Genomic DNA, 7,786 nt, shown 5'->3' on the forward strand with positions numbered 1-7,786 from the left:
TGCGTCGCTGCCCCCTTGACGTCACGGTTCGGATAGGAGGGCGGGGCGGCGCGGGCGACTGGAGGGGCTGTGCACCTGCGCCTCGGCGGGCCGTCTGGGGCAACGTCCCCGGCCCGCCCGGCCCCGCCATGGCCAGGCCACAGAGGACTCCGGCACGCAGTCCCGACAGCATCGTCGAGGTGAAGAGCAAAGTAAGGGACCCTCCAGCCCTGGCTCCGGCCTCGGCCCTAGGAGCTTCCAATTCCCTCATTCTCCCCTTCCTGGCTCCTTCGTCCCCACCACCTTTTCCTCTTCTCCATCCTCCCCGTCCCATTTTCCGGCTTTTCTTCTTTCCCCCATCCATCCTCCTTCCTCTACTGCCGGCCTCTGGAGTCCCTCTGTGGCCTGGGTACGTGGAGGGTGGGGAGTAGACCTTGGACAGCGTCCCTTGTACTGGAGCTGAGGTCTGTGTGCCAACGCCACGGCTGTTGTGAAGCCGTCTTTCCCACCTCTACCACCTTCGGACCTATGGTGAGAAAGGGCACGGAGTCCATTCTAACCTCTTCTCTCCTCCCACCCCGTCTCCAGTTTGATGCTGAGTTCCGACGCTTTGCTCTGCCTCGCGCTTCAGTGAGCGGCTTCCAGGAGTTTTCTCGGTTGCTGCGTGCAGTACACCAGATCCCGGGCCTGGACGTGCTGCTTGGCTATACTGATGCTCACGGCGACCTACTGCCTCTCACCAACGACGACAGCCTGCACCGGGCCCTGTGCAGTGGGCCCCCACCACTGCGCCTGCTAGTGCAGAAGCGGGGTGAGGATGGGGTACGATGGGCAGCCTTTGTGGGGTAGGGTGACAGGGCAGGTCTACCAGGGTTAGTCTATGCCCAAGGTATCCAGGCTTCACCCTCTGCAGTCCCTGCCCTTGGCCTGACCTCCAAGTGGCAAGAAATAGCTACAGTGCCCCCTTCCTCAAGGAGGCCTGGGCCTGATGGAAAAGGGCCCAAATGGGAGAGCAGGGTTTCTGATCTCCGTGCCCCCCTCTCCTGCAGCAGAAGCTGATTCCAGTGGCCTGGCCTTTGCCTCCAACTCTCTGCAACGGCGCAAGAAAGGGCTCCTACTTCGGCCAGTGGCACCCCTGCGCACCCGGCCACCGCTACTGATCAGCCTGCCACAAGATTTCCGCCAGGTTTCTTCAGTCATAGATGTGGACCTACTGCCTGAGACCCACCGACGGGTGCGGCTGCATAAGCATGGTTCCGACCGCCCCCTGGGTTTCTACATCCGAGATGGCATGAGCGTGCGAGTAGCTCCCCAGGGCCTAGAACGGGTTCCAGGCATCTTCATCTCCCGCCTGGTACGAGGGGGCCTGGCTGAGAGTACAGGGCTGCTGGCAGTCAGTGATGAGATCCTCGAGGTCAATGGCATTGAGGTAGCCGGGAAGACCTTGGATCAAGTGACGGACATGATGGTCGCCAACAGCCACAACCTCATTGTCACTGTCAAGCCAGCCAATCAGCGCAATAATGTGGTGCGTGGGGCATCTGGGCGCCTGGCAGGGCCTCCTTCTGCTGGGCCTGCTGAGCCTGACAGCGACGATGACAGCAGTGATCTGGTCATTGAGAACCACCAGCCTCCCTGTTCCAATGGGCTGTCTCAAGGGCCTCCGTGCTGGGACCTGCATGCGAGCCGCCTACTTCCTGCTGCCCGCAGCTCTCTGCCCTCCCTGGATGATCGGGAGCAGGCCAGCTCTGGTTGGGGGAGTAGCATTCGAGGAGATGGTAGTGGCTTCAGCCTCTGACAGGGAAGGATGCAGCCCCTTGCCACTCCAGGCTCTGGGACATTCCAAGGACTTTCCCAGTGGGAGGTTTCAGCGTGTTCATGGGCCCTCTCAGTCCGGGGAACATTAAAGGTTTTCTACAAATGCAGTTATGGTCATTCTGTTTCCCAGTCCTAGCCTCCTTCCTGATCCCACAATCTTGCCTTCTGCCCTGGACATGTGGCAGAAGTGAGTGTGATAAGGGCATCAGAGAAGCCTTCCTGTAGTCACGCCGAGGGAGGAATGCCAGGTTTGGCATTTTTAGGGTAAGAAAAATGCTTATGGAAACAAACCCCACTGTGTACAAAAGGTTTAATTTTGATAAAGGGTTACGGGGCTGGGATGGCCCTTCTGCAGCCACCAGCGGCTGAGAAGAGGGCTTTGGGGACACTGCCCCTCCTCCACTGCTCATGTCTTCAAACTCCACTCTATGATGGGGCCCAATCCTGCCCTTAGCAACCATGCTGCATCCTTCAGTAAGACCTAGTCACTGTCCCCATAAAAAGCCTCAGGAATCCATTTTCACAAAGACTTTGGGGCGGGAAAAGATCTTGATGGCCTCCTCTACCTGCACCAGCTTCCGGTCCAGCTCAGCACGGTGGCTCTGGGCCCTCAGTGAATCCGCCCCCGCAGGCAGCAGCACCAGCTCTCGCAGCAGGTGGCTCTGGCCTACAGGGGCCCCAGGAATAGTTAAGTGCTGGGCAGGGGTGCACAGTACCTGGCGGGTTCCCCCGCCAGCTCTCCTTGCCCGCGTACTCACTCTGGAGCAGACTGCTCAGTGTCTCCAGCCGCTGGTTCTCAGGCATGCAAGTGTGGCCAGGAGGCATGGCTGGGTCCGGTTGGCTGTGCTGAAGGGCCTCAGCCTCCCGCCGCCATAGGTCCCTGCGCTCCAACAAGCTGCGATGCACAGACCCAGGGTTGATGATCCCAGGCAGATGTAGGCTTCCACCCTCCATAAGTGCCCCTTCCCAGTAGTGGGGGGAGTGGTAGGACCTACTAATGGGGCACATGACCCTTCTGCGTGGCATTGTAGTGCTCCTGGGCTTGCCGTTGCTGCTCCAGCACCTGTGCCAGCACTTGCAGCGAGCGAGAATGCCGCCGGGGGGCCCTCTTGGCAGTGCGGGCATTGTGGGTAATGAAGTCCACACCCAGGCCCGGGGCCTGCAGGACATGGCCAGCATGATGGAACAGACAGCACTGTGTGGTACCCCCGAATCCCTGCCCCACCGCCCAGCCCCCCCATATCCTCTCACCTTAGCATTGGGACCTGGTGAGGTTAGCTGGGGACTGGGGACACGGGGTGGTGGGAGCCCAGGGCCGCAACGGGAATGGGCCCGCAGGAAGTGGGCTGGCTCAGTTCCAGAGGCAGGGCTGGGCTCCTGGAGGCCAAGGCAGAGCAGAGGAGGGGTCAGTCAAGCTGAGGTCAGGGTCTCAAGCCATAAGACCATGCCTCTGTCCCTCTTGCCTTTTGGGATCTTTATCACCAGTCCTCTGAACCTGGCCTCCTTCCTCTTGAGTAAGTACTTCCTCCACATCAGCATTTAAACCTGTGTGTTTTTCACATCTCTCAGAAAACAAATATCCCTCCCTCTACCTCAGTCTTGGCTTCAGCCATCGTTCTCTTTTTCTCTTCCTCCTAGCCAAGCTTTCCGGCTCTGTCCCCACCAAGGCCACCAACAGCTGGTCTCCAAGTCCCCAAATCCAGGGTCACTTCCCTGGTCTCGCTGTCCTCAGCCTTGTCCTCAATAACTCCTGGGTCTAATTTCTGAGATCCAGACCTGATTCTCCATCTGCCTCTTGGACATATTCCCACTCCCTGGGAGCCCCACAAAAGCTTCAGCTTCAACACACCCACATATGACCTTGTCTTTTTTCTCAGTCCTGTCTTTCTCCTTCTCAGACCCCTGGATAGAGAAGTGGCACCACTAGCTACCCCAGACAGAATCTTACCACCATACATACCCCTGCCCTTCCTGTTGTCCTTAGAAATAAAGGTAAAAAAAAAATGGATTTATGTGGCCCTTTATGATGTGGGCCCAGCTGACTTCTTAGCCTAACCTCACGTTCTTCTTCCCACATAGTGAACTGAACACAGCATCCCCACTGCCCACACTCCCTAAGGCCCTGGTGTTAGGACCAGGGACCCTGGAACCAGGAGGTTCCATCTCTATACAATGTTCTCCTCCATTCTCCCCTTGCCTAATTCTGACTTGCTCCTCAGAATCGCCCAGCCATCATCACTTTGGAGAAAGGCCCCAGCCCCACTTTGCAGCAGAACCAGCTCTTTGTCCCCTGTGACCTCAGCCCCCTGTGGTTTTCCTTCCTCCTCAAAATTCAGGTCTAATGTCCTGTTGGCCAACAAGATGGGCAACACTTGGGGCTCCCTGAGGCAGGTACCTGCAGCTGAGCCTTGACACGCGACTCCACTTTGTCATACTTGGGTGAGCGCCACAGGGCCTTCAGTGGCCTGGACTGGCCCTGCTCCCGGCTGTGCTCCTGCTCACGGAAGCGCCTCTGGATCTCCCTGATCCGCCTCATGTTCTCCTTCTCATGGTCTTTAGGGTCCTTCCCTGGAGAAAAGATGTTGCCCTATACACAGCCCATACAATCCAACTTACCCCAGTGGACACACAAGCCCACACCCTGCCTCCCTGACATACTCTAAAGTCCACCACATAAACTTGTTCCCTTCCTCACGCCATAATTATCTTGTGTTTCTGATGATTTTATACATATTTGATTACGAAGTATACTATTAATCACCTTGCATATCCTATTCACCTCTTCACTTGTTTTACTGTCTCCCACCTTGATTCAATGATGCTCTTCTTCGACCTTGTTCTCCTAGCACCTATAGGGCCCGGAGCACAGCAGACACTCAACAAGAACGATGCATGAATCCATGAAGCTGAGCTACAGGGTTTTCCGGGGTATACCTCATTTAGTACTCTCCTGCGAAGACGTCGTGCATTTCCCCCTCCTTCTACAGTTGGGGAAACACACACTCTGAGAGGTAAAGCCTGAGCTCAGAGCAGGGAAGGGGAAGCAGCCGTCTTTTGATCTGTTTTGACTTCAGAGCCGCCTCGCTGTCCGTTCTGACCAGAACTTACTCTTGGGAGAGGCCCCTGGGCCCAGGGAGATACCCCCGAGCTGCAGCAGCACGCCACCCACGCCGCGACGGCCACGCTCCAGGATTTCTAGGCCTCCCGGACGGATGCGGGGGCCGCGGGGAGGAGTGGCGTCTAGGTCCGCGTCCGTGTCCGGCGTCAGCAGGTCCAGCTTCGGCGCGTTTCCCTCAAGGCGCCCTTGGGCTGAGAGGCCAGACGGGCGGAGTGCGGAGTCAGTGGTGGAGCTGGGCCCGACCCTTGCCAAGCCGCTTTCACCCCCGCAACTCACCCGAAGACGGCCTCCGGTAGTAGTCAGGACAGAGTGTAGGGTCTGGGGGGATGGGCCCCGAGATGCGGGACGGACCCTCACACATAGCGCCGTCGTCGTCCTGCAAACGGTGCACCTGAGGACTGCCGGGCTACGCGTCTCTGGCGCCAAACCCCGCTTCTCAGCCCAATGCCTCCTCCCTGGGCCCGGGCCCTAACCGCAGCCATGCCCTGCCTGCGTTCCTGGCTCCCACCCCGCCTCCCGGCCCCGGCCTGCGCTCGCCACCTCTGCTCTCAACCCACCTCTCTGCACCGTTGGCTCCTCACTCGGGCAAGGGGCTCAGCCGAGAGGTTTTGCCGCCCACTGCCGCCACCCGACGGGTTTGCTGTTGCCAGGCAACAGTGGTTTCCGTCCGTGAGGTCAGGGGCCAATGGCCCTGGCGCGAAGCCTTCTGGGGCTTGTAGTTCCAGCTGAGGGTGGAGGGCAGAACGACTGTTAGTTGCCCTTCCCAACCCGGTCCTCTCCGGGGTCCGCTCAGGGTCTACTAGTCTGGCCCCTCAGGATCCGCCCTCTATCCCCGATGCCCCTCAAGCAACCGTCGAGGAGGTGCTGATCCGCCGCAGCTATGGACTCCGCAGGGGCTGAGAAGTGGCCAGGGGTTCAAGAAAGGACAGCCGTGGGGCAGTCACAGCTTACAGAGGTGCCTTGTGGCCATGCTCAGAATTATGAGGTGACCATCGGCTGTCTAACCTTCAAACACTTGGCCATAGCGCTTTAATAGACCAAACTGCAACTACCCTCTAACTGCCAGGCCAGGTTCCACAGGCTGGGAGAAGCATGGGCTGGTGCCCTTCCATCCCTATTTAGTGTCTAATGGCTGGTCCCTGTATCCTTTGCCTGGCCATGGTGACCAGTTACCTGTGTGTCACCTCTAGTGTCCCGTGATGGGAGACCAGTGCCTGGTGCCGGCCCATGAGGCCTGCCAAACCCAGGGTGAAGATAAATGTCCAATAAGACCCGCCTCAGAGCCAAAGATCCAGGAGGAGAGACTCAAGCTGGAGGAAGACAGGCACAAGCCAGAGGTGGAGGCACCGGAGGAGAGAGGTCCCAGGCCTATGGCCTCCAATGTGAGGCCCAGTCATGGTCCGAAGAGGAGGCCAGTCAAGTGAGGCAGCTTTCAGAGGGAAGAGGCTAGGGGCTGGGGAGGTGGAGTGGGGGTGCCTCATACCCCAGCTGGATTCCTAAATGGGGCCTTACAGCAATGTCCATCATTATCCCCTGCCACCACTATCATTCCTCACCTCTTCTGTCCCTCCAGAGCCCTGATGTAGGGAACATCCAGAGCGGAAGTCTCAAGGCCTGGTAGGGGACTAAGCTCCCATGATCTCTGGGTCCCTGTCCAGTCCAGGGCCTCAGTGACTAGGAAAAGGACAAGGATCAGGGCCTGGGGAGGTAGGCAGGCAGGACTGTTCCCTACGACAGGGCACAGGAGTCAAGGCTGCAGGCTGGCTCCTCAGGCCTCCTTGTTCCCCAGCCTCGCAGGCCCAAGCCACCAAGCCCATCCTAGGGTGGAGAGTGAGCTGCCACAGGGGCTGTCACTGCAGAGGGAGGAGCCGGAGAATAACCAGAGTGAGCCCTCACCATCTGCCAAACAGCACAAAAAAGCCAAGAAGCGCAAGAGTCTGGGAACCCCAGTGCTCCCAGTGGCGGCCAGCACGGTGTCGGCACCCTCAGTGACCTCGGGGCCTGAGCGTGAGTGGCGTTTCCTGAACCTTCCCCTTTGTCCCTGGTCGGCTGTACCCCTGACATGGCCCAGCTTGGCACTCCAGCTGCTGCCCTGCCCCGGGTTCTTGTAGGAAAGGCCCAGCGCCTGCGGCCCCTGTACCAGTACATCAACTATTGCAACCCTGAGCTGAACCAGGCAGGGGAGGGGGACAGGGAGACTGAGGCTGAGGTGGAGCCTGAGTCGGAGCTGACCGTGGTCCCCGAGGAGGCAGGTGTGGAACAACTGCAGGCTTTGCTGCCAGTGGCAGGTGAACTGGGCTCTGACCTCACTCTGCCCTGCCCCAGTATGTATGTGCCCCCCACCCACACTCTGGTTCCCCTGGGGGAGGAAGCCAGTGAGGAGCCTGGGGATCTGCCCAGCTTGGGGGTCAGCAGTCGCCTCAAGGCTGAGATGGACAAGTCAACCCAGGTGGACATCAACAAAATGCTAAGTGTCTGCAATGCCCCGCTTGTCCCCCCACTCTCTCCTCAGTACAAGTGACTGTCCTGACCCCCACCCCGTGACTCCCCTCCCTCCCAAGCCTGAGCCAGAGCAGCAGTCTAAGGCCTAAGGCCCTCAGGTGGAAGAGGGAACTCAGCCCCTGCCCCTCCTTGGGATCCCAGGTTTGCTAAAAATAAACGTTTTTCCTTTTCTTAGACTGTGATTCCCCAAATAAGACGCCTGAAGAGGGAGTGGCTGGGAAGAAGGGTGGAGGGTTCCCCAGTGCAGTCACTGGATCGCCTGGGAATTTGCAAAAGTATAGATTCCTGGGCACTACCTCAGACCTAGACTTCTCTAGTGGCTCAGTTGGTAAAGAATCTGCCCGCAATGCAGGAGACCCCGGTTCAATC

The 7,786-nt window shown here is 58.7% G+C and overlaps 3 protein-coding genes across 4 annotated transcripts; 2 read left to right on the forward strand and 1 right to left on the reverse strand.

Annotated features, from left to right (window-relative positions):
* On the forward strand, positions 1-1,886 carry PARD6A (par-6 family cell polarity regulator alpha). Of its 2 annotated transcripts, none has more exons than XM_065925569.1 (3): positions 1-191; positions 568-790; positions 1,029-1,886. In XM_065925569.1, the coding sequence occupies exons 1-3, from the start codon at positions 129-131 to the stop codon at positions 1,775-1,777; spliced, it is 1,035 nt and encodes a 344-aa protein (XP_065781641.1). In that variant the 5' UTR covers positions 1-128; the 3' UTR covers positions 1,778-1,886. The 2 variants fall into 2 exon arrangements, with proteins under 2 accessions (XP_065781641.1, XP_065781642.1); XM_065925570.1 differs by having other exon boundaries at positions 1,032-1,886.
* A 202-nt stretch (positions 1,887-2,088) lies between these two features.
* Positions 2,089-5,580, reverse strand: ENKD1 (enkurin domain containing 1). The gene is made up of 8 exons (XM_065920531.1): positions 5,473-5,580; positions 5,192-5,291; positions 4,906-5,106; positions 4,193-4,365; positions 3,049-3,174; positions 2,793-2,956; positions 2,556-2,692; positions 2,089-2,464 (listed from the first exon to the last, which is right to left on the reverse strand). The coding sequence occupies exons 2-8, from the start codon at positions 5,274-5,276 to the stop codon at positions 2,304-2,306; spliced, it is 1,047 nt and encodes a 348-aa protein (XP_065776603.1). The 5' UTR covers positions 5,277-5,291; positions 5,473-5,580; the 3' UTR covers positions 2,089-2,303.
* Positions 5,581-5,672: 92 nt separating this feature from the next.
* C2H16orf86 (chromosome 2 C16orf86 homolog) lies at positions 5,673-7,444 on the forward strand. Its single transcript, XM_065920530.1, has 4 exons — positions 5,673-5,900; positions 6,106-6,335; positions 6,675-6,922; positions 7,027-7,444. The coding sequence occupies exons 1-4, from the start codon at positions 5,796-5,798 to the stop codon at positions 7,434-7,436; spliced, it is 993 nt and encodes a 330-aa protein (XP_065776602.1). The 5' UTR covers positions 5,673-5,795; the 3' UTR covers positions 7,437-7,444.
* Positions 7,445-7,786: the final 342 nt, after the last annotated feature.

The sequence above is a fragment of the Muntiacus reevesi genome, chromosome 2 (assembly GCF_963930625.1).
Source record: "Muntiacus reevesi chromosome 2, mMunRee1.1, whole genome shotgun sequence".
In the NCBI taxonomy this organism is placed as follows: Eukaryota; Metazoa; Chordata; class Mammalia; order Artiodactyla; family Cervidae; genus Muntiacus; species Muntiacus reevesi.

Coding starts and splice junctions, on each gene's coding strand:
- C2H16orf86 (XM_065920530.1), top strand. CDS start 5,796: ATGGACTCCGCAGGGGCTGAGAAGTGGCCAGGGGTTCAAGAAAGGACA. Junction 5,901..6,105: donor GCCATGCTCAGAATTATGAG/GTGACCATCGGC, acceptor TGTCACCTCTAG/TGTCCCGTGATGGGAGACCA. Junction 6,336..6,674: donor CCGAAGAGGAGGCCAGTCAA/GTGAGGCAGCTT, acceptor TCAAGGCTGCAG/GCTGGCTCCTCAGGCCTCCT.
- PARD6A (XM_065925569.1), top strand. CDS start 129: ATGGCCAGGCCACAGAGGACTCCGGCACGCAGTCCCGACAGCATCGTC. Junction 192..567: donor TCGTCGAGGTGAAGAGCAAA/GTAAGGGACCCT, acceptor CCCCGTCTCCAG/TTTGATGCTGAGTTCCGACG. Junction 791..1,028: donor CCTGCTAGTGCAGAAGCGGG/GTGAGGATGGGG, acceptor CCTCTCCTGCAG/CAGAAGCTGATTCCAGTGGC.
- ENKD1 (XM_065920531.1), bottom strand. CDS start 5,276: ATGTGTGAGGGTCCGTCCCGCATCTCGGGGCCCATCCCCCCAGACCCT. Junction 4,366..4,905: donor CCCAGGGGCCTCTCCCAAGA/GTAAGTTCTGGT, acceptor TCTTTTCTCCAG/GGAAGGACCCTAAAGACCAT. Junction 2,465..2,555: donor ACTGAGCAGTCTGCTCCAGA/GTGAGTACGCGG, acceptor GGGCCCCTGTAG/GCCAGAGCCACCTGCTGCGA.